This window comes from Pogona vitticeps, chromosome 1, assembly GCF_051106095.1.
Source record: "Pogona vitticeps strain Pit_001003342236 chromosome 1, PviZW2.1, whole genome shotgun sequence".
Classification (NCBI taxonomy): Eukaryota; Metazoa; Chordata; class Lepidosauria; order Squamata; family Agamidae; genus Pogona; species Pogona vitticeps.
Window position 1 is genome coordinate 49,494,409 of NC_135783.1, and position 25,913 is coordinate 49,520,321.

General features: G+C 42.4%; 1 protein-coding gene across 1 annotated transcript in view; it reads right to left on the reverse strand.

Annotated features, from left to right (window-relative positions):
- TTC27 (tetratricopeptide repeat domain 27) overlaps positions 1–23,873 on the reverse strand; it is a 117,331-nt gene extending 93,458 nt beyond the window's left edge. Inside the window, exons 1-6 of the mRNA XM_072992336.2 lie at positions 23,650–23,873; positions 22,075–22,258; positions 20,765–20,894; positions 18,711–18,854; positions 14,320–14,422; positions 1,509–1,673 (exon numbers count right to left, since the gene is read on the reverse strand). Coding sequence (XP_072848437.2) covers positions 1,509–1,673; positions 14,320–14,422; positions 18,711–18,854; positions 20,765–20,894; positions 22,075–22,258; positions 23,650–23,740 — 817 coding nt within the window. The 5' untranslated portion in view covers positions 23,741–23,873. The remainder of the gene's footprint in view (positions 1–1,508; positions 1,674–14,319; positions 14,423–18,710; positions 18,855–20,764; positions 20,895–22,074; positions 22,259–23,649) is intronic.
- Positions 23,874–25,913: the final 2,040 nt, after the last annotated feature.

Genomic DNA, 25,913 nt, shown 5'->3' on the forward strand with positions numbered 1-25,913 from the left:
CCAAACCAACCAAAAAGCAGAGACTGCAAGACTGATCGGAAATGCGGAAAAAACACCCCAAAAAACGAAGACTGCAAGACCCATCACAGCATAAAAACATAACCCCACCACCCAGCCCAAACCCATGCTGAAAAACCCACCCAAAACAGTCAGCCTTTAAAAAGCTAAAAGCAGCACCTTACCAGGCAGACCGAAGCCTCCTCCGAATCTACATTCTCTGACTGCTGGGGCAGAAGAACTACAAAGAAGCAGCCTCTTCACCACCAACAGTTAGCAGTTTGAATCCCCCACCTTTCTCCCTGCCTTTTTTCTGGTTGTAACTCAAAGCTCCGGTCGCAAGTCGAAGCAAAATTTTTGCAGCCGGAGCTGGTTGTAACTCGAAATGGTCGTAAGTTGGGATGGCTGTAAATCGAGGCACCACTGTATTTGAATAAATGTAGATTGTTGGACATGAAAAAATAAAACTTCCCCTGAAAATAAGGCCCAATGCATTTTTGGAGTAAAAATTAATATAAGACCCTGTCTTACTTTTGGGGAAACACAGTACATATGCGGGCATTACCCCCATAAGAACTATCTGAAATTCCAAAATCTACCAGCAGGCATGATTAAAATTCCACAAATGTATGCATGTTTTTGATTTCTACATGGTATAAAAAATTATAGGAGGGGAGAAGAAGCAGAAAAATTCAAAAAACTGATTGAGTATGGAATTTTAGTTGGTCCTCGTAAAGATATTACCTATCTGTGGATTTTGGTTTTGTTTTATCATCGACCAATACAACTACCTTCGTTTATATTCCCATGACAAATAGGTTCATCTGGAGCCTTGAATTACCTTCTCCAAACCCCCCCCCCAACGTATTTTTTTTCTTTATGTGCATGCTCTTGACAGTCTTAGGCATACAGGAAACCTTCTTTCAAAACTAGGAACGACTGGAAATCATTTCCCACTTGGGGGTGGAGGGGAAGTCTCTCTTCCAGCTTAAAACAGACTGGCAGGGTGAATATGTAGCCAAAGAACCTTCTGCGCCCTCTAGAGGGCATCTGGTACCTTTTTAAGTAAAACAAAAGTAGGGAGTTGCAGGGGTGACAAAAATCCACAGTGAGGGTTGGTGGGAGCTTGGAGGCTGCAGTTTCTCCACCCCTGGGTTACAAAGCCGGACAGAAACACTTCTAAATATATGCAGATTCTAGTTATGTCGATGCACTTGTGAAGCTGTGACAGCATTTCTTAGACTCTGTCAAAACATCTAAAATAAACTTTGTAACATGACAAAGAAGGCAAAATTCATAAGATACACAGGCAAAAATTAACAGGATCAGGAATTGTTACAAATTACCCTTAAATTAAAGAACTGAACAAATAAATTTTTGAGTGCAACAGAGTAAATGACCCATCAACTATTTAGCCCTCTTAATTGTTTCTCCATCCTCCTTTTTAGAACTTTCAAGCAGTCCAACCCAATTTATGTTCAAATGTTCAAGAATGTGGAAAAGAAACGTACCTGTCAATTCAATTTGTAACTTAGTTGTGTCTTTAGCTGTGAGGAAGTGTTCTTTGGCTTTTTTATACTCATAATAATTCAAAAATGTGTATGCACATTCTAGATGGAATTGAACAGCAAGATGCCAACATTCATCATCAGTGAACAAAGGCTCAATTTCAAGCACTGAAAAAAAAACAAGGGGAGAGAGAGAGAGAAATGGAAGAGATTTTAAAAAACAGAGTATGAAGGAAATATAAGGAGAAGCAGGGAAGGACATACTTGATTTGACTTTCAGAACACCAGCACCCATCTCTGACTCTAGAATGAACACATTTGCTTCCAGGTAATTTTTGTTAGTTAGTCGTGTCCGACTCTTCATGACCCCATGGACCAGAGCACACTAGGCCCTCCTGTCTTCCATTGCCTCCCGGAGTTCGGTCAAATTCATGTTGGTCGCTTCGATGACACTGTCCGACCATCTCGTCCTCTGTCATCCCCTTCTCCTCTTGCCTTCACACTTTCCTAACATCAGGAGTTCTCGGTAATCCATAAACCGAATTCAAAATAAAATAAAGTGGCACACCACAGCAAGGGCAAGGAGTCCAAAATGTTGAGTGGGTGAGGCAAGGGCTGGAGGGTAAGGCACACGAGGGAGGGAGAAGTAACTAAAAAAGAAAATACGGAAGGAGAATAGAAAGGAAGGAACAAAGGAAGGGGCAGTTTTAGGGTTAGGGATCAGGGGGAGCGGAAGAACTAGCAACAGCGAGAAAATGAAGAAAGTCTAGAAAGAAGAAACTGAGAAGTGTGGCAAAGATATAGAATAGGTGGAAGGATAATAATAATCTTAGAACTGCAGAGCTGGAAGGGATCCTATGAATGACTGAGCCCAGCCCGTCAAGGAGGCACAGTGGGGAATCGAACTCTCAATCTCCGGCTCCACAGCCAGATACACTAACCACTGAGCTTCCCAAAATCCAAGTATAAAGAAGACTATGCACCCCCAACACACACTAAAGAACAGGATCTAATTTGCACTTAGGGTACAGTATCTAGAAAAGAACAACCTTCTCAGATTATTGTTCTCCTAGAAGGTCTGTCCTCCTTCCGTCTCTCTCTCTCTCTCTCTCTCTCTCTCTCTCTCTCTCTCCTTGCTGCAGGAGGAAAAACTGCCCTTCAAGACAACAACGTACAGTATAGGAAAAGACACAGCCATTGTCAGCAACAGACCTTCTTTTTAGGCTTAATAGTCAGGTGATAGCCAGGCACAACAGAGAATGAGGGGTTGGAATAGTATGCATGGGGGCAAAAATCCTTCCACCCCAAATGGGATTACCTTGGAAATTCTCTCAAGCTATATACGTAGCAACTACTGTAGATTTAAGAAAGAAAACTGTTCATGTTTCAGGCTTTTTTTTTTTCAGAATCCCAACCATGTTGCCACCATGTTTCATTCTGTCGAAAAATTATGGAAGTTTGCCATCGAGAATCCGGGCTAGTTGAGATGTTTCCAACCATTTTAGCACAACTCCTCCATTGTTGTCATCAAGTGCATATACTGCTGTGGCAACTGAATATAAAATTTATTTTTTACTTATGAAAATTGTCTGAGGTTTTAAAGGAAGAGGTTGCAATTAGGTGGTTTATAAATGGAGGATAGTGTGCAATTACGTAGCTCCACTGTTATTATCTCTATACCATCCTGTTTTGTTACAGCAGTAGACAATATTTGGAGGTCAGGCTGAGCTAGAATAGTGTTTCAGTGATGTCTACATGGTCTCTCAGCTGCAAGCCTCGTCCCGGATATTTCAGGGCATCATTGGAGGCTGTTTCTATGAGTTTCTTCAATACAAAGTATATCATAACATGAGTTTGGCAGGGCTGACACACTCTTTAGATACTGACAAGTCCTCTACGCCAGTGGTCCCCAACCTTGGGCCTCCAGATGTTCTTGGACTTCAACTCCCAGAAATCCTGGCCAGCAGAGGTGGTGGTGAAGGCTGCTGGGAGTTGCAGTCCAAGAACATCTGGAGGCCCAAGGTTTGGGGACCACTGCTCTATGCTCCTAGAGTCTATGATTATCTTTGCCTTAGCAAGGGCCCTTTTGCTGTTGGTGGCTACTTGAAGGCCACTGTCCAAGTCATATAGTCAAACCCATCCAATGATGTTTGCACCACCTCACAGTGGTACTTCTGAAATTTGTAGAGAAAGGACCCATGGGATATTCCCAATTTTCATTTTAATTTTTTTAAAATGAGGAAATGTTCTATCTTTTTTCATACTGGATTTCTTTTTTCTGTCTAAATATGCTAGTGAGAAAGATTTTAGAAATTGAGCATTATATGCAATGCTACAGTTCTTTTGGATTGTGGTGCTGGAGGAAACTCTTGAGAGTCCCCTGGACAGCAAGGAGAACAAACCTATCAATTCTAAAGGAAATCGACCCTGAGTGCTCATTGGAAGGACAGATCCTGAAGCTGAGGCTCTAATACTTTGGTTATCTCATGAGAAGAGAAGATTCCCTGGAAAAGACCCTGATGTTAGGAAATTGTGAAGGCAAGAGGAGAAGGGGACGACAGAGGACTAGATGGTTGGACAGTGTCATCAAAGCTACCAACATGAATTTGACCCAACTCCGGGAGCCGAGGAAGACAGGAGGGCCTGGCGTGCTCTGGTCCATGGGGTCACAAAGAGTAGGACACAACTTAATGACTAAACAACAACAACAACAGTTCTCAGACTCATTTGTAAATTTCACAATCCTGAAAAATACTGTTTTGTTGATTGAATTAGTTTGAAAACTATTTTCAATACTGGGCCAATCAAATGCATTTACCCATAAAATGCTTCTACCCACAAACTCTAGTTTCCAAGAATGAAAATAGTTCACTTTTGAAAGATTTAAACTCACATAGGCATCTGATCAAGGTCACAGACAAATCAGTAATATAATCTTACTACAGTCAGAGAATAGTAAGTATGCAATAATGCTCTACCTTTATACCTTTTCAACATACAAAGGGGATTTGGATATTTATATATTTGGCATCAAAAGTTGGATATGTGTATAAAGACGCTGTTCAGCACTCATAAACTGAATAATAGCTCTACTAAAAGTTTTCTATTTAAGAAACTGGCTGAGATCCATGACATGTTTTTAAAAATTAAAGTTACAGGATACTAGTAATAGCTGAATGATGTAATTTCTATAAAAAGATGCTTAGCAAACCTGCCAAATATAATTTAGCTCAACCTGCAGCTTTCAAATATGAGAGAACTTGATGTCACATCAGAATGTGCTGTGCTATGAAGTCAGTCTGATGTATTTTCTAATTTATTTAAGCACATCCCAGTTTATAACAGAGAATATTGTTTAAGCCTCAAATGGCAAAACAAACCACCACACTTTTCAGCCCAATCTGTATCAGTAATTGAGATCATGATACTTGGCTGTTATCCTCAAGGCAGAGACAAGAATATCATTTTGTGTGTTAAACTGAGATGTCACTCTTGCCGGTGACTTTCGATTGCTTTCAGCCTGTGACTCCGGACACTGTGGACAAGGCGCTTGATCGCTGCTGTGCCACCACCTCCTCCCTTGACCCTTGCCCGGCCTGGCTAATCAAAGCAGCCAGGCCTATAACAATGGAATGGGCCACTGTAATAATTAATGGGTCTTTCCTTGAGGGCAGAGTTCCTTCAGCCCTCAAGGAGACATTCATCAGGCCCATAAGGAAGAAACCTAGTTTGGCAGCGGATGAAACTGGCAATTATAGGCCCGTCACCAATGTTTCTTTCATTAGCAAAGTGGTCGAGAGGGTGGTGGCTGAGCAGGTCCAGGTGCACTTGGATGAAACAGACACCCTGGACCCATTTCAGTTGGGCTTCAGGCCGCGCCATGGTACAGAAATGGCACTGGTCACCCTGTACGATGACCTGCTGAGGGAGGCTGACAGGGTCAAAGTGTCTCTGTTGGTCCTCCTTGACATCTCAGCGGCCTTCAATACTGTTGACCACGGTATCCTCCTAGGGAGGCTCTCTGAGCTGGGAATTGGTGGCTTGGCATATGCCTGCCTCCGTTCCTTCTTGGAGGACCGTCCCCAGAGAGTACAGCTTGGGGACAGTGTCTCGGCCCCGTGGAGTCTCAATTGTGGGGTTCCACAGGGGTCGATTATCTCCCCAATGTTGTTTAACATCTATATGAGGCCGCTGGGTGGGGTCATCAGGGGGTATGGGGCATCATGTCATCAGTACGCTGATGACACCCAGCTCTACATCTCCTTTTCTCCAACTACAGGAGATGCCGTTCTGTCCCTTCAGCGCTGCCTGGAGGCTGTACTGCAATGGATGCAGGAAAATGGGTTGAGTCTGAACCCGGACAAGACTGAGGTACTAAGGGCGGGCGCCCCCACAGTAGGTGGTTTGGGAAACTCTCTCTCTTTTGGGGGGGGTGACTCTTGCCACCAAGAGTGGGGTCCGCAGCTTGGGGATCCATCTGGACCGGACGCTCACTATGGAAACTTAGGTGGCGTTGATGGTCCGTACCGCCTTCTTTCACCTTCGGCGGATAGCCCAGCTGCGACCCTATCTCAATGTCAGGGCACTCACTACCTTGGTGCATGCACTCGTAATCTCAAGATTAGACCACTGTAATGCGCTCCTCCAAGTGGTGCAGAATGCAGCGGCCAGACTCCTTAGTGGAGTGAGAAAATACCATCATATCTCTCCCACTCTGGCCACATTGCATTGGCTGCCCATTCAGTTCCACATCGACTTCAAAGTGTTGATGCTTGCGTATAAAGCCCTAAACAGTTTAGGACCTTGATATTTGACGGAACGCCTACTCCCACAAAGATCTACCCGTATCACTCGATCGAGTCAGGAGGTGAGGCTGAGGAGCCTGACGCCGAGGGAGGCCCGAAAGGAAAAAACAAGAAATTGGGCCTTCTCGGAAGTGGCTCCTCGCCTCTGGAACAACCTCCCTCCAGAGATTTGTGCGGCCCCGTCGCTGGGTATTTTTAAGACCCAACTAAAAACATAGATGTTTAAGCAGGCCTTCCCTCCAATCAATACTTAATTTCTCCCTTCTTCAGTTATCCTTTGTTACTCTGCCATCTTGAAGAATTTGTCTACTGTTATTGTTTATTGTTTTATATTGTTTTATTTTTCTTATTTTGGTATATGTATACGTTATTCTTTATATTGTCTGGAAGCCGCCCAGAGTGGTCGCAATGACCAGATAGGAGGGATATAAATAAAATAAACAAATAAATAAACAAACAAACACAAAGACACCTTCAGACCAGAGAATATTCCTAAAGATTCTTTACAGCTGGTTGAATTAGTAGCTGTCACATTTCTCCATAATACAGGTTTTCACATATCAGTAGTTGTTAATATTTGTTTGCTGGCTTGCATTTTATGCCTTCTTTCTCCCAATTCTCTGAAGGAAGCTCACAAGCTATTAAAAACAAAGAGACTAAAACCACAATAAATCATGACTACAGATGGGTCATCCCAGCTTGTCTTAAGTCATCAGCATAGCACATTCCTTACTCCCGGACAACGCCACTCACCAGATGGTGCACACTGCTCATTCCCTCCCCATCGCACCCCATCTTCCTTCTCTGCCTCCTCCAGCAGCTCTCTGCTCAGACGAGGAGGTGGGGCAGGGACTCCTGCAGTGCTGATTGTGGATGGCCAGCTGCTAGAGGTGACAGAGAAGGGAAGTCTGGACTCCTGCCCAGACTGGAAGATTGCACAACAGGGAGGGAACAAGCAATGTGCACTGGCTGATGAGTGGAGGTACTGGCGGAGGGGCAGGGAATGCATGGCACCTATAGTGCTGTGCTGACTATAGTGCTTCATGCCCATCTCCAATCATGACACTTAAAAACAATTAAAACATACAAGATTATCAAAACAATTAGATAAAAGTCTTAGAAAGACCTTGAAAACATATTAAAATGCACATAAAATAATAACAATATTCAGCCCACAAAATCACAAATCGATAAATGTTGTTAAAAACCTTTTTAAATGCTCTTTACCTGTCATTGGAAACACCAACCTAGCTTCCCAGGAGAGGGCATTCCACAACATAGGAGCAGCCACAAAGAAGCCCCTCTCTCATGTTACCACCAGAGGAATCTGTAAAGACAGGCTGAGAGAATGGCCTCCTCTGAAGACCTTAAGAGCAAAGGTCTTCATATTGGGGAATATAGCCCTTCAGACAGTCTGGACTCAAACTATATACAGTGGTGCCTTGCTAGACGATGATAATCCGTTCCACTGAAATTGCTGTTTAGCGAAATCATTGTCCAGCAAAAAGCATTTGTCTATTGGAATGCATTGAAACCTGTTTAATGCATTCCAATGGGGAAGAATCGTCATTATCTAGCGAAGATCGGCCATAGGAAAGCCACTTTGCGAACCGCCGATCAGCTGTTTAAATTGCTGTCTTGTGAAGCTTAGGTCCCAAAAACACCCATTTTGCGAGTGCAGAGGGAACTGTCAAAATTGTTGTCTAGCGAAAATCGGTTTGCGAAGCAAGGACCAAACATTGTCCAGCGAAATTCCCCCATAGGAATCACTGTTTTGCGAATCGCTATAGCGATCGCAAAAAGTCAATGTCTAGTGAAAAAACTGTCATGCGGGGTAACTGTCTAGTGAGGCACCACGGTAGGGCTTTATAGGTCATATCCAAAGCTTCTGAATAAAATTCTTTTATCAATCATTGAAGAGGCAGGTAATCAGACAACTAGTGCATTAGTTTTCAGTTTGCTAACAGCTGCGAGAATGATTATTGCTAGCAACTGGAAAACAACTCATAACATCTATTAAATTAATGATATAGGGAAATGTGAGATACAGCAATTAACAATAAACTTACATGTAAGGTAAGAGTTAAGAAGGGTAATTGACAGATGTGCTTGTAGACATGTGGGGAGACTTTATTGATTTTGTATTAATAAAGGGGAAGGAACAAAGCTCAACTCAAGTCTAAATGATTCTGTAAGGGCAAAGGGGGGACCCTGAAGGGTAAATAGTGTCATCAGTTTTCTCCTGATGCTCCCAAGTGGTCTGGTGAACCATGTATGTGGATTTTCTTTTTCTTTTTTTATTAGATTTATTTATTGGATATGTAAATGTTTTTAGTTTTGTTATTTCTTTCTTTGAATTTGTTATAAAAATTAAAGAAAAAAGAATCATGATAGACCAGTGCAGTCTACCTTCCTGCCTTCCATATCTAGCTTCCTACTGAAGAGAGAACCCAGGTGGGCAGAGCTGAGAAAGACTGCAAGTCAATGGGCAACTAGCAACATCATATGCAAGAGCTAGCAGCAATTTGAATGATGTTCCTTTTTAGGAGGGATGAATAAATAAATAGGTGAGTTGGCACATTTATGGGATTCCTTTTTGTTGGAGGCAAAGTATGCAACTCTTAAGATTAACAGAACACCTTCCCAGGCAGGTCACATAGACAAGGTCGTGCAGAAGTGCACAGTGATTGCCCAAGAATTATAATTGTGTTCCTTGGGTACGTCGTCGTTGCTTAGTCATTTAGTCGTGTCTGACTCTTTGTGACCCCATGGACCAGAGCACACCAGGCCCTTCTATCTTCCACTGCCTCCCAGAGTTGTGTCAAATTCATCTTGGTTGCTTCAGTGACACTGTCCAGCCATCTCATCCTCGGTCGTCCCCTTCTCCTCTTGCCGTCACACTTTCCTAACATCAAGGTCTTTTCCAGGGAGTCTTCTCTTCTCATGAGATGGCCAAAGTACTGGAGCCTCTGCTTCAGGATCTACCCTTCCAGCGAGCACTCAGGGTTGATTTCCTTTAGAATTGATAGGTTTGTTCTCCTTGCAGTTCAGGGGACTCTCAAGAGCCTCCTCCAGCACCATAATTCAAAGGCATCAATTCTTCGGCGGTCCTTGGGTACACTGAAGCCCAAAGCATCATGTGATCCACGTGAGCATTCATGTGGCTTGATCTATGAAAACTCACATAAAAATATAGCAATTAGTCTTTAAGGTGCCTCAAGGCTTTTGTCTCTTGTTTTTATTTTGCTTTCTTTCTGTTTTGGTCTGATATGTTTGCATAGATTAACACAGCTACTCCTTCAAAGACTGCAACCAGACTCTCAGTCTTCACTGAATGCCACTAAATAAAGTCCTAATCTGGAAGTGGGTAATATCTTCAGTAGACCGCTAGATTATCATAAAATGGCCAGCATTTAACTTCTGCAAGATGCTTCATCACACTGGGCACTTCAAACGTGGGATGGAGGCAGAAAAGCCCAAACATCATTCTGGCTAGGTGTTAAAGCTTCAAAACCTATGACTAAATTTAAGTTCACACTGGAGACTGCAAACTTAAAGAATTAGGCTCAGATGTGTTTGTAGCCTCTGGCTTCAACATCTGGCCAGAAGGCCTTTTAGATTTCTCTATTTCTCCTTCCCCTCCCCAGCTGTGCAAGGACTCTGCCTGATCCAGGATTCCAACGAAAGTTCCCTATTACAATATTTCAGATATCCTGTAAAGGTATTAGCGAGCTGGATAGCACAGTGAACTGGGCACCTAACTGTGGAGTCAGAAGAAGTGAGTTTGATTGCTCCCGCCACCAGGAGAAGAGTCAGCCTGAGTAGCCTTAGGCAAACTGCAAAGTCCCAGAGCATCCTCGGAAGAAAGGAACAGTAAACACTTCTGAATATTGTCTTTTTGTGATATTTTAGTGGGTAGGTGGGGTTCGTCAGCCTTGGAAGGATATATTATGTTATTAATTGGAAATAAGGGATTGTTTTATCATGTTTTAATGGAATTTTATTACCTTGCCCGACTTTACTTAACAATAATTATATGTATCTATTTTATATTGATTTGGTTTTACTGGTCTTTGACTGTAATAAAGTATACTACTACTTCAGGAGTTAACCTCGAGGCAAAATCTGGAGCCGGAGTCCGGGAGGCAGTTCGTGTCGTTCTGGCATCTCCTGCGACGTCGCTGGAACCAGTTGTATTGGCTCTTGCCTTCCCATTGGACTATTTCAGCGATGTGGATCCTGTCTCTGCAGCTCCACTCATCAGTGGGACTGGTCACCCTCATTAGTGCATATGCACCAACACTGTCGTCCACAACAGAAGTGAAAGACAAATTTTATGACGATCTGCCTACTATCAAAAAAAGTCCCTGAAAGAGAGCCACTGTTCATTCTCGGAGACTTTAACACTAGAGTTGGTGCTGATCACAATTCTTGGCCCACTTGTCTAGGCCGTTTTGGTATTGGGAAGATGAACGAAAATGGCCAATGCTTGCTGGAGTTTTGCTGTTATTATGGTCTTTGTGTCAGCAACATGTTCTTCAATATGAAGCTTCAACACAGAATTTCCTGGAGACATCCAAGATCCAAGCATTGGCATCAGCTCGATTTGATCCTCACTAGATGTTCTAATCTTCCTAGTATTATGATCACACACAGTTAACAGAGTACTTATTGTGATACTGATCACTTCCTGGTGTGTAGTAAACTGCGAACAAAGAGATTGCATCACACGAAAAAGGAAGGAAGACCACATATTGACATCAGCAGGACTCGCGATCAAAGAAAAGTGGAGGAATTTGCCCAAGTGCTTGAGGAGACCCTTCCAGGTCCGGCTGATGCAAATGCACCTGAATGATGGGAACATTTCAAGAACACTGTGTATAACACTGCCTTGTCCACCTTTGGCAAGAAGACCAAAAAGATGGCTGACTGGTTCAAAGCCCATTCGGAGGAGTTGATGCCAGCCATCAAGGATAAGAGGAGAGTTCTAGCAGCATACAAAGCCTGTCCTAGTGAGTACAACTTGAAGGCTCTTCGAGCTGCTCGTAGCCAAGTCCAACAGGCTGCCAGGAGATGTTCCAACGATTATTGGATTTAGCTCTGCTCTCAGATACAGATAGCAGCAGACACAGGTAACATCAAGGGAATGTATGACGGTATCAAGCAGGCTTTAGGTCCAATACAGAAAAAATCTGCTCTCTTGAATTCTGCTACAGTGATCATCCAGGACCGAGCACAGCAGACGGACCGCTGGGTACAGCACTACTCTGAGCTATATTCCAGAGAGAATGTAGTAACTGAAGAAGCATTAAATAACATTGAGTGCCTGCCTGTCTCGGAAGAGTTGGACAGTGAACCAACTTTAGCAGAAATAAAAGCGGCCTTGGATTCCCTCACCTCCAGCAAGGCACCTGGAAAGGATAACATCCCTGTTGAAGTGCTGAGGTGCTGTAAAGAGATCCTCACCACCGAACTGTATGAAGTCTTTTGTCTTTGCTGGAGGGAAGGTGGAGTACCACAGGATATGAAGGATGCAAACATCTTCACATTGTGTAAGAACAGAGGAGACAGGGGCGACTACAATAACTACCATGGCATCTCTCTTCTCAGCATTGTAGGGAAGCTGCTGCCCATGTTGTACTGAAGAGACTCCAGGTGCTTGCAGACAGAGTCTATCCAGAATCACAGTGTGGATTTCGAGCTAATAGATCCACCACTGACATGGTATTTTCTCTCAGACAGTTGCAGGAGAAATGTAGGAAACAACAACAGCCACTCTTTGTGGCCTTCATAGATCTCACAAAGGCCTTTGATTCAGTTAGCAGGGATGGCCTTTTTAAAATACTTCCCAAGATTTGATGTCCACCTTGACTCCTTAACATCATCAGGTCCTTTCATGGGGGAATGAAGGGCACTGTAGTTTTTGATGGCTCAACATCAGATCTCTTTGACATCCAAACCGTAGTGAAACAGGGCTATGTCCTCATGCCAACCCTGTTTGGGATCTTCTTTGCTGTCATGCTGAAGCACGCCTTTGGAACTGCAACAGAAGGTGTCTATCTCCAGACTAGATCAGATGGAAAGCTCTTTAATCTCTCTAGATTGAGAGCAAAGACCAAAGTCCAACTGAAATGCATGCGGAACTTCCTCTTCGCCAATGATACAGCTGCTGTTGCCCACTCTCCTGAAGACCTCCAACAACTCATAAATTGCTTTAGCAAGGCCTGCCAAGACTTTGGACTAACTATCAGCCTGAAGAAAACACAAGTCATGGGCCAGGGCGTGAACTCACCCTCTATTACCCTCTCTACACAAGAACAGGTTGTTCATGAATTTGTGTACCTTGACTCAATGATCTCTGACACTCTCTCCCTAATTGTCGAGCTGGATAAACACATTGGCAAAGCAGCTACCATGTTCTCTAGATTCACAAAGAGAGTATGGCTCAATAAGAAGCTGATGACATGCACCAAGATCCAGGTCTATAGAGTCTGTGTCCTGAGCACACTCCTGTACTGCAGTGAGTCCTGGACCCTTTGTGCATGACAGGAGAGGAAGCTGAACACCTTCCATATGCGCTGCCTTCAATGCATTTTTGGTATCACCTGGCAGGACAAAGTTCCAAATAGAGTAGTCCTGGATCGAGCTGGAATTTCTAGCATGTATACATTACTGAAACAGTGATGTCTATGTTGGCTTGGGCATGTCGTGACAATGGCTGATGGTCAGATTCCAAAAGATCTCCTGTATGGAGAATTAGTGCAGGGAAATCACCCCAGAGGGAGACCACAGTTGGGATACAAGGATATCTGCAAGCGGGATCTGAAGGCCTTAGGAATGGACCCCAACAAATAGGAAACCCTGACATCTGAGCGTTCAGCCTGGAGGCAAGCGGTGCATCACGGCCTCTTCCAATTTGAAGAGACCCTTGTCCAGCAGCCCAAGGCAAAGAGGCAGTCACAAAAGCAGCAAAATCAGGGAGCTGGACGGGGTACAGATTTTATTTGTCTTCAGTGTGGAAGGGATTGTCACTCTCGAATTGGCCTTCTCAGCCACACTAGATGCTGTTCCAAGTCCTCCATACAGAGCACGTTACCATAGTCTCTTGAGACTGAAGGATGGCTAATCTAAAGTGGCCCAATAAAGGTATTACGCAATCTTTTTAAATTTGCAACAAGGCTACATGTTTTTATTTGTTCTAATACTAATCACAATTCTAAGTAAACTGAGCTGACAGTAAAAATTAAGATAATCATTGTGCTTTGTTGTCTGAAATGATGTTAATTGCATTTGGATGGCCACCTAATTGCCAACCTTAACTTTAAATAATTTGTTACCTTTTCATTCTTCCAATTAAGAGGTTAATGGTCTTTCTCACTTGGCTATTACATTGATAAATGAGAAGATTATTTTATATTGCTCACTGAAACAACCTACCAATTACTGTAATACATGGTCACTTAGTAAATTAAAAACAGTTAGTTCCAAATGCTGTTTTCACTTAATAACATTAAGTCCACATATCCCAGCAATATTAATTTCAACCTTTCTTTTTCTACATATCCTATATTCTATGATTCTACAATTTCAAGTGTTCTTAAGAAAAGAGGAACAAGGATGATAGTGGCAGTCATCAGAGCAATGTGTGTCACTTCCATAGCGACATTCAGACTGGCTCTTAATTATGAAAAAAATAACACACTGCTTATTTCTGGCAAAGTCAATTATATAGTCATGATTTTGGATTTTAAAAAGGATTCCCCAAGAACACGTCTGCAAAGGTTTTATAAGTCAACAGGCATATGCGCTGAAACACATTTGATTCCAGAATACTCAGACTACAGGAAACCCTTAAAAACATTGCACAGACAGGTTTATGAAGTTGCTTTCTGGCCTTAGCAACCACACACACAAATAATCCCCAACAATAAGCCAAAGAGTGATCACTGGAATAAAATATAACGTTTCATTTTATAACAAATAGCTTCTGATGTCAATGTGAAATATACCTTGTTGTATACACATCTGGGCTAGAGCAAAAAGTTCAGGAGATTTTTCTTCTAACAATTGTTGGTGGATGTTCACACAACGCAAAGTCCACCAGGGCAATGTCTAAAAACAGAAATTGAAGGTATTTTGAAGCATTAAATCCAACATTTTTCAACACCTCTTGTTTCCATTACATTATATCACTTTTGCATGGTACTTCTAATTCATAAACAGATGAACCTTCCTGACAAGTGAGAACCAAGGGGTCTTGTTGTAATTGACAAAGAGAACATATCCTATGGAGATTACAGAACCTGAACATCACTAGGATGAAAACTCTACAGTCAGCAGAGAAGGGCAGTGGCTCCATGTTTTACTTTACTTTACTTTATTTGGACTTATACCCCGCCCCTCTAGACAAAGTCTACTCGGGGCGGCTTACAGGACATGTTATGAACACAGACCACATGTTGTATACATAGACCTATTGAAGCTCAGTTCTCAATATCTCCAGTAGGATGGAAATGACATCTGTCTAAAACCCTAGAGAGCCACTGCCAGTCAGGACAAAAGTCAGACCAATAGTTTTACTTAATATATGGCATCTTCCTATGAAATCCTAGTCAAATGATGATAACTATATTTAGAAGGATCACAGCAGCAAGCATATAATTATTCCATGAGAACTGACAGCTTGGGGGGGAAACCATGGGCATCTATAACCCTCATAAATCATCACAAATCCCTGACAAAAAAGATGTGTCAGATAAATATGCCAAGGAAATAACATATCAGAGAACTTTATGAAGTTCCAAACACTTTTGCCACCTTCCTAATGAGTAACTTGATTACTTGATGGCTTTAGAAGTCTCCAGTGACTTCATTGTGTCTACTTACTCCAAAGCATTTGCACTGTGACATGATTGTAGTATATAGCAAACTGTGCTAAGGGGGTGAATGATTTTAAGGCAAAAATATCTCAGGGAACAGTTGTGTGCACTTTATTAAAACTGTTCTAGAAACACCTGTCAAGATGAATACTGCATTGTCTCACACTGGACATAATGAAATATGACGTACACCATCAAACTGAATAAAATATGGTATATACACACAAGACCTGGTGAGAGAGGTCAGCTCTTACATTTTGGCACTTTATTCAGGAACCGAAGGGCTTTAGAAAATGTGAGAAAAAGTTCTATTTGGCACTCCACAGTGGGTGCTATACAGGCTAAAAAACAATATTCTGTCACTAAGTGCTTTCAATAAAAAAGCATTGTTTTTCAGAGGAAAATCACACATCAGCCCTTGGGGGGGGGGAAAGACTTTCCCTTAATTCTACGGATCGTTATCGTATAAAAGAAGCTGGCAGTTATTCGTATTAGGTGTTCAACTAAACAAGTATTTGTTTGAGCACACAACCAAAACTGGGCACAGAACCAATACGAAATTTATTACACCCAAACCAGTTCAGAAAATCTGAATTTGAGTTATATAAGAAACACAGACCAAATCAGAGGCAGTGCCCCAGCTTCCATGACCCGCCTTCCCTGAGTGGACGCCTGCTGGAGGAGGCAAGGCTGGGAAGTGCCAGACACCTGCTTCTTCAGCTGATAAATGAACAGGCACAAACCATCAAGGTGATGGTTCGTACCCATTTCCACCTACATTGCCTCAACGTAAGAACATTCATTTCCTTCCTCCTGATACACCTGTCACAATGCCGCATCCCTCCTATAAAGATGCTCCTTTTATATTGGCTACAGCTGAAGAAATGACTGAAAAATATTGATTATGGCTGACTCTTAGTAGACTAGTTAGGCAAGTAGCAAACAGAGTCACAAAGAGCTCTGTGAACCTCGGAGTGAAGCTGGGCAATGCTGCAGATCAGCTGAAGCCTTTTTCTCCCTCAAAGACGAGCTATCTTTCCCAGGCTCTGCCTGACTGCTAAAGAAGGAAATCTAAAAGGACGGTCTTTGGTACTCACATATTGCTCTCCTGCTACTTCCAAGCTCCTCATCTGTGCACTGCTCACATTGGTGAGGAGGTGTCAGGAAATGTGAGGTACCTGGTGTAATGAGGGGATCTGAAGAAGTGGGATAGCTGTGGACTCTGGGAGTGCTCATTTGGGAGATTCTGGCTAAAGGGACCACTCTCTGGCAGGTCCCAGCTCTGCCTTGGTATGAGAGCCTGGGATTTACACCTCAGCAAATCTGCAGGCTACATTTTCTCAATATAGGTGGCAACAGTCCTGGCTACTGCTCAGGATTGGGGTCGTCAATTCTGAAGACATTTCTAAAACTACTTCTCTGAAGACAGCACCCATGGGATTCGACTTTCAGACTATGCACTCACCCTTTCTAAACGGCAGATATACCAATAAAATAAACCAATGCCTATTCAATCAATGCCTATAGAATATCACAAGCCAAATCACTCTATAAAAACTCCCCATCCCAATTAAGATTTCACAGTGGGCTCTGGAATTGAAGAAAATCGCCACGTTATACGAAGCAGACAATTTGGAGAAATAAAGCACTACTGCACGAGCTAGTGGTAGAGAATGTGCAGACTGTCAAATATTTCTGGACGGCAAGCCTCATCAGCCCTTTCCAAGACTGCCAACCGGGAGGGATGGTCCCAATCCCAATACAAGCTGTTACATGATTGTTAAAAATAATTTCTGACTTTGTCTGAATATACTATGGAAATTTTCCTTCCGGGACTGTGGGTGTTGTTATGTGCCATCAAGTTATTTACAATTTGTGGTAAGCCTAATAGGATTTTGGAGGTATGTGGGATGCTCAAGGAGTGACCAACCTTTGCCTCTCACTCCAAGTGAGCTTCCGTGGTTGAGCAGGGATTTGAACCCTTTAGTCCTAGTCTGCTACATTGTCTGTTACACCACACTGGCTCTTAGTGACAACAGCAATTTCTTTTCTCCACAGCTATGCTTACTTCTTTATTTCAGATTAGAGCCCTTCTATTTGAATTTTGCTTGAAACAAATGCAGTAGTAAAAAATGCCCTGAAAAGAATTCTACCTGTTCCATGGCAGCAATTTGAGGCGGAAAGATTTCATTTATGCCTTTTCTTGTTTGTGTGACGAAGGCATGAAATGAATGTAGAATAACATATTTTTAAATAGTAAAAGAAAAAGCTAGCCCTCAGTATTGTGCATCAGTTAAAGCCTTTGACTAGGGAGATTCTCAGAACTCTGCCACAATCCACACAGCTAGCCAGGCTCAGGAGAGGGAGGCACAGCCTTCTTGTAGCATTGTGAAAGAACAAGTTGCTAACAGAGTAAAAAATACTGCAGGCTAGTCAGTAAGCTATTGCCTTCCTTAAAAGCATAGCTCCCTGAGACACGGAAAATTCTGAGGACATGACCTGACATCAGGAATAGGGCCTTGCAAATCCATAGGAAGCCAAGACTGAGGGGAGGAAGCCCAAGAGAAATCTGATAGTGCATTGAGGAAGTACTCCAATGGGCAGAGAGGAGCAAGGTAAACAATACAACAATTGTCTCAGGAAAAAAAACCTGGCAAAGGAGCCTTCTAATTGAGTTAAGAGAGGAGTTGTTTCTTCAGCTAAAAACACCCATTTCCTTCCCCCCTCTCCCCTTATCCTCCAGAGTTGACTCCCTGGCTGTAATGCAGCAACGTCTCGCCACTTCCAATAACGAACAGCTAATTCATGAAACTGTTGGTTATCTTTTTTTCTATATAGCAGCATATTTAGAAACTGCCACAAACTGGAAAGGAACTTTTCATTTATCTTAACATGCACGGAGAAACAAGATATGGCATATTGTCCTAATGGAAAAAATTACCACACAAGTTCAGATTACTTAAAACAACTACATTCCCAAAATGACTTTTCAACATAAAGCCTCCTTTTATTTTTTTTTATGTCAATTAAGAATGACAGGACTTTCTATATTAGATTATACATTTCTAGGGGAAGACCTATACTATTTTGTTGTTAATGTTACTGTTGTTTCCATGTTCTTTCAATAACGATTAAAAAAATTACTGGACTTCAGAGGATGAGAAATAAAGTGCTTTCTCTTTAAAAAAAAGTCTTGATACTTCAGTCCTAGACTGTCCAGTATTTTGGATCACTGCATCTCCACTATTCCAGCATGCATTTAAGTCTTCCTGTAGACCCCTATATTACAGTCATAGGTTTGCTTATTTGCTTAAAACTTTTAACATTCTAACAATATTACACCCATCATTTAAAGATGAAAAAGAAGAAGTGAAAGACCAGAAACTGTGACTGAAGAAATGCATGTGGAGCAATTAACGAAATGATTTAACATGAACCAAATGGAAATTAAATGAGTAACATAAAATGAATAATATTTAAACTAGAAATAAGCATTATTATTTCAGTACAAATTCCTTTACCTGAATAGCTTCTAGCTTATGTCTCAGGTTTACAAGCACTGCTCTGGCCAGCAACAGCAAGAACGAATGAGAAGTCAGACTGTAGATTGATTCACCATCTAGAACCAACATGTTCAGGACAGCTGTAGACGACAAGGGATAGGGCTGGAAACAGCAAACAAGAAATTCATTTTAAGATGCTTGAAATTATTCTATAAGATGTCACAAAGCCTGCCTGGTAGACACACAAATTCCTTTTCTTAACCCCTCACCTACTGGAAGTTAGGCATCATCTTCTCTATTCTCGATTCTAACTTTGGATGCAACAGCTTTAAACAATGTTGTGTTGCAGCCAAACCAGTACACAAGATTTTTCAGCCAAGAAGCTCTTCTGTTTCCTGGGCTACATCTCCAATTTATTTTAATCAAAGTTCATCAGCTGCAACCATCTGCACTTTCACTTTCCCAGCATGGACAGAATTGTACTGATTTTTCACATGTACTTGTAAGAGAAAACGCAGAAGCCACCACCCCTAAGTGCAACTTACTGACAAAAAGTCGGTTATGTACTAAGCACATGATCAACCACACAACCAAAATGTCACTGCCACTGTGTTACTAAACAGTAGCAACACCCAGGTTTTCTGATATGAATATGTAAGGAATCATTGAAATTCTGGTCTATACAACCAAAGTATTCCAGCTTTCTGTATTTTATTTAGTCTATGATATCATGTTCATTGTTCATTTACCTTGGTTACTCATTTTCATCAATCACTCTCTCAATTACATTAACCCAAATCATATTCTCCTCCTCCTCTCAAATATGTAATGCACCTGATTTATACAGTCAGTGTATATGGTGATTTATAACACAGAAATCTTCCTTAGAAGAAGGACATATTTGTTACCAGAACATGAATATAAATGTGTCTTTTTCAAATGGGGAGAAAAATAAATAAATTCCATTTTAAATATTAGATGTAGCAACACATCTTGCTTTTTTTTAAAAAAAAAGTTCATTTAATCCATTCAGAAAAAGAAATCCACAATATTTATTTATAAATATTTATTGCCAGTTAATAAATATGATGTGGAGGAAGGAATGGAACAAGGAATTGAGTAACCCTATTTTGCCTAACTAAAGAAAGGTGGCCTTAGCTTCCATATCTGTTGTATCCATGGTTCTTCAGCTGCATCATATTCAGCAAAACATCATGTTCAAGATATATTGAACACTGCAATGCTTTTTTAGTAAGGTTTGTCCAACTGCGGGTGCTGTAGCTCATCTAATGTATCTAGTAAACATATGATCTGGTCATATTTAGTCACAGATACCGTATTTGCCGGTGTATAAGATGACTTTTCTGGCCCAAAAAGCATGCCTCCAAGTGGGGGGGGGGGTGATCTTATATGCCGGGTGCACTTCAGTTGGGCCAGGAAGGAGCCGCCGCCGCCGCCGCCGTTGAGTGAGTGACGCGGGGCCGTGCCGGCCGGGGAGGAAGGTGGGCGGGCAGGCAGGCGGTCGGTCCAGACGGAGGGAGGGAAGCAGAGCTGGCCATGCCTGAGCGGCCAGAGCCCACCACCCCACGCTGCTGAGCCAGCTGCCTGCTCGCCGCCTGGAAGCCGCTTCCCCTCCTCCTTGGCCTCCTCCTTGCCGGCCATAAACTTACAGGGCGGGCCCAGGCAGAGCCCCGGGCAGCCGCCGAAAGCACTGCAGCAGAGTCGTCCACTCTATATTTTGAGTGGAAATGTTGGGGGGGGGGTCTTATTTATTTATTTATTTATTTATTTATTTATTTATTTATTTAATTTATACCCCACCCCTCTAGACCATGTCTACCCAGTCGTCTTGCACGCCAGCAAATACGGTACTTTTTGGGGAAAGTTATTACTCATATTACTTTTGTCATATTACACACTGACTTTCCATGGCCAAGAGGGGATTTGATCCTCAGTCTCCTGCCTCCTAATCACTACATCTACTACACCCCACTTCCCATATCTCTAATAATAGGGACAACATTTGTCAAACAATAATTGCATTACTTGGGACTGGGGTTGGGGGAGTGTACCTTATTGCATTTTTTAACCAATTCAGATGGCAGGAAGTCTTCAGGTTGTAAGTCAACAGGAGGCCCAGTCCAATTGCTTTGAACAAACAACTGCAAGCTCCCCACACCAAGTAGAAACACCACACTCTGTCTGCAAAATAAAACAATGTGGGGACCCCTTGTTGTCAACATTGTTCAAAAGCTATAAATGCATACTCTGTAGAAATCCATATTTATTTATTTATTTATTTATTTATTTATTTATTTATTTGATTTGATTTGATTTGATTTGATTTGATTTGTACCCCGCCTATCTGGACCAATGGACCACTCTAGCCGGCTATATGAGCTTTTAAAACCGTAAAATCGTAGAAGACTTTAGCTTTAAAAAAGGGAAACCTTACCATGTGACTTAGAGGAAAGTAGAAATCTACACAAATAAACAGACATCTGAATAATTTTTTCCTCTATTCTTTTCCAAGCATTTCTTCACTTGAGGTATCTCAAGTCAAAATTATTTGTTGTTGTTATGTGTTGTCAAGTTGGAACCAACATAGTGATCCTAATAGTGTTTTCAAAGTGAGATATACTCAGAAGTGGTTTACCATTCCCTTCTGGGGGCATCCCGGGACTGTGCAGCTTGCTTAAGGCTACACAGGCTGACTCTATTCATAGGAGGCACAGTAGGAAATAACTTTTGTTCCGAGACCTGTTAGTTATTTGCAGTACATGTGAGACAATGCAAACTTTGAGAATCTACAAGACATAATGCCAAAAACATTAACATCAGTAGTTGGTAAAGTTTATAGATGGAACTTCTTGCCTGATAGCTCTCCAATATATCATTGGATGCAGCCGCTCTATTCTTTCTGCCTCACTGCAGCCCCCTTTCAAAAACTCTCATGAGAGTTAGAGACTACTAGGTGTGGGAGTAGCGGTGGAGGAATGGCTTCCCACCTGTGCTATTAAAGCAAATATAGTCCTCTCTGCATCTCCTTCTTGCTTATGCTAAGATCTTTAGCCATCCTCTGAAGCAAACTTTTAACAAACAAAAATAGTCTTTATTAGAATACACAGGTAAAGGAGAGTACATATCAACCCACAGGAGCTAACTTCTCATTATATAAAACCAGTGAGAAGAACGCAACATTTTGAAATGAATGGGACTGTGAAAAGTCCATTCAATTAATACATTAAATAAATCATGTTATATTTTTTACGAAAGGTCATTAGAAATACATTTTTAAGCATTCAGAAACCTGCTACATGTTTAGTTACTGTCAAATATTAGACGGTAACAATATCTACTTTTCTAATAAATATATGTTTACCTCTCCATAGAATCAATATCTGCAGAAGTACAGTCTAAATAAACTTGAATCTGGTTTTGTAAGTAGCTGTCAATGGTTCCCTCTTCTGTTCCTGCAGGTGTTGTGAAGACATTCTGGACTGCTTTGCTCAGTAAGATGGCCTTATAATTTCCTTCCAGCAGTAACTGCAACAAGGACCCACTTTCTAAAATAAAATATATCAAAGTTGAACTTCTTAAGAGGTCTATAGTTTAGATAATTTTTGACACTGTGAAACTGCTGAAGGGATTTATATGCTGGTCAAGGGCCAAGTTTCAAGGGTACTGAACAGTACATTATATTATTTGCTCTTGGATGTTCTTCACAAGATTGTTTCAATGACTCCTTCTATTCTTTATTAAGTCGTAAGGCTTCTTTTATAACCTAGAATCTTCACATGCATCAACTGCATCAGTGCACTTCAATTATTACTTCTACATAATAGAAAAATTCAGATACTCCTTCGTCATTTGTATTTGGCCCAAAGTTCCCAATGGAAGTAAAATTTGCTGTTTCAGAACTGTAACCAACCTTTATCACTTTTCTAAAAAGAATATCATGAGCTAGTCATATTTGAAATTAAAAATAAAACCCATTTGCCATGTTGGCACCTAGCATGAGACCTCTTATAATGTATTACAGTTCTGATTAACAATCTCATTGTTTTTCATAATTTATTATTTTTAAAAAACTGTGGAGAAAAGAACTGCTAAAGATTTAACTCCAAGGATCTTACCCACTACTGTTTCTGAGGTAGAAAGTGCAAAAAAAATTACACATGTAATTTTAATTTAAACAAGATCAGAATCAATTGGGGGGGAATCATATTAATTACTGACATTCTGGTGCATGACATTTACATTTTCTTTGTGGCAGGAGAGGGTGAGCAAGAAATGGCACTGGTAGCTACTGACTATCTTGGATTAAACTCAACTCCCTCAATGAATCCTGTACATAAAGGAAAGCAACAATGCAAAGCAAGAAAATACAGAACAGACAGCTTCACACACATTGTGCTTTTTGACTGAACCTTTCCTTGTCTGTACCCACCCAGGATGAGCCCAGGTTGCCCCTGGATGCTGCTTAGCTCAGATAAGCTCTCATTAACAACCAGACCCTACACTCTCCTCATGGAGATGTCAGGGACACAGTAGATGCCCTGCAAGGACACTTCACATATGGTTTCGTCAGTACCCTCGGGGAGGCACAGATACATCCCTCCTCCGTCTCCGTCAGAAAAGGAAATGTATCAGGCAGCACACGAGGAAGAAAGAGAGAGCAGGAAGGAAACAACGAACGATGAGAGCTCAGCCGACAAACGAAGCGCCGGCTCCTTCCCTTCCTTTGCTCTGTCATTACTTGGAAAGGGGGAAATGCCCCTTCCCGTGTGCCCATTGCTCGGAGGTTGCGAGAGACCAGGTGAGCTTGAGGTAGTGGGCACCACACCGTCCAGGCAAGCAACCCAGCCTGGCTCTGCCTAACTACTTGCAGCCCTACCTAGACCATAACCCGGTCCAGCTGGGTTGGACTGGGCGATCGGGCTGGGCTGAGCCTTACCCGCAGCCGAAGCCGCCTCGTTCTGTTTCCACCGCGGCGATTCCGCAGCGCTGGGGAAGCCCCGCAGCAACACCCGCTCCAGGGCTCGCATCTTCCCGGGGCGGGCGCAGCTCGCTCAGTCTCAGCCGGTTGAAATGGAACGGAGAAGGGAAAGGATGATTGAGGGGAAAAAAATAAGACGGCAACCACGGTTTCCCTGACGCGTGTCAAGCTCACTACCAGCCCCAACCCATGTGCAATCAGCAGCCCCTGGGAGCCGCCATGTCAGTCGCGCTAGGGAACCTGGGAGGATGGCAGAGCTGCCACGCAGGCGCAGTGACACCGTTCGGCCTCGAGTCCTGGCGGAAGACTTCCTTCAAGAGGCTGCGGTGGAGATTTGTGCCGGGCAGTTTTACGGTGCTTTAATGGCGTGGTTGGTGCTGCGTCGAACTGCATATTGTTCCCCCGAAACCGATGAGCCTTGGAGGGGGAAGGCTCCAGTCATCTCTCCCCAACACCTTTTTCTCATCCCCGCCTTATCCCTAGCCAGTCCTGCCAAATCCGTTCTGTGTTGGCTGGTGGTGCTGGGAAGGGCAACCTATGCCAAAGCAATAAAATCAATTTATGTGCCTTCCTGGACTGCAGCTGTGCAGAAATGGCCTCTCGCAACTCTGCACCCTATCTGAGGGAGGAGAAATTGGGTAGCGTCAAAGAGACACTTGATGATAGACTAGGTCCTAGAGAAGGTGTAGGCCCATCTCACCACTGGTAGTAGTAGTAGGGCTCAGTGGAGGGCATCAGTGGAAGAGCTTAGTACATAAGACAATTCATACGAAGATTGTTCCTAAGAGTAAAAAGTCATATTTTTATCGGCAAGAGGAGATATCTTTTTAAGGTGTTCATGTCAATATGAAAAAGACTAGGTAAAGTTAAAGGTTCCCCTTGACATTTAGTCCAGCCGTGTCCGACTCTAGGGTGCGGTGCTTATCCCCATTTCTAAGCCATAGACAGTTTCTGTGGTCACGTGGCCAGTGCGACTAGACACGGAACGCCGTTACGTTCCCACCGTGGTGGTGCCTATTTATCTACTCATATTTTTACATGCTTTCGAACTGCTAGGTTGGCAGGAGCTGGGACAAGCGATGAGAGCTCAGTCTGTTGCGTGGATCCAATCTTAGGACTCCTGGTCTTCTGACCTTGCAGCACAGAAGCTTCTGTGGTTCAACCCGCAGCGCCACCGTGTCCCACATGAAATAGACTAGTTCAGTTGCAAATGTAGAGCCCAGTTTGGAAAGTTGCTTATGGCAGTGTTTGGAAAGCAACGCAATGTTGAAAAATAACTGGTGTTTTTTGTTACAGTGTTTGCCACCTTATCATTACTTTGAGTTGCCATTTGAAAAAGCAGCCATTTTTTATTAGAATTCCTATCAAAATGCCTTAAAATATAATGGCTGAAAACTTTTTCTGTACATTAAGCCATGTAAGATGGATAATGTCTTCAGCTGTGGCAATTTTTTGGAAATAAAACACTTCCAATGGTTGTTGTGGGTTTTTCAGGCTCTTTGGCCGTGTTCTGAAGGTTGTTCTTCCTAACGTTTTGCCAGTCTCTGTGGCCGGCATCTTCAGAGGACAGCAAGTACATAAAACACTTCCAGTTTTCCCCCCTTAAGGTCTTGAGGTTCTCTTTCATCATGAAGCCATTGAGGGCTGCAGAGCAGGGGGAGGTTTAATTTCTGGAAAATCACGGTTGCTGGGATGACTTTGTTGCTGGTGGTAATTTCTGGAACTGAAAGGCTCCTCCTATCCTGTGACTTCAATGGCTTCCTCTGGGAGCCTGAAGACTTTCAGGGAGCAAATCAGAAATGTTTTATTTCTGAACAATTGCCACAACTGATAGTGTCCTTGGCCTTATGCAATATAACTTAAGGGAGGATTTCAGGAGGTCAGGAAGTAAAAAGAAAATGTTGCTCATTATACCAATAATGTAACTTTGTTACATTAGCTTTGACTTGTAACTCCCCTACATTATCATTGGTCCCCAAAGTAAAGCGCTACAGGTAACTATGTTTCATGTAACTTCTTGTGTCCAGGTCGTGACCTAGAGACATGCAGAACATGCATTGTTCTGCCTATATCTGCTAGAAAAGCTATTTAGTGGTAATAAAGCCTGTAGCCTGTAGCCTGTAGCCAGAGCTAAACAGAATACACAATAGACCATGATTTAAAAGATATTGATTAGTAAATAACTTCATTGTACTTGAATGCATACTTCAAGCAAAGTTTTT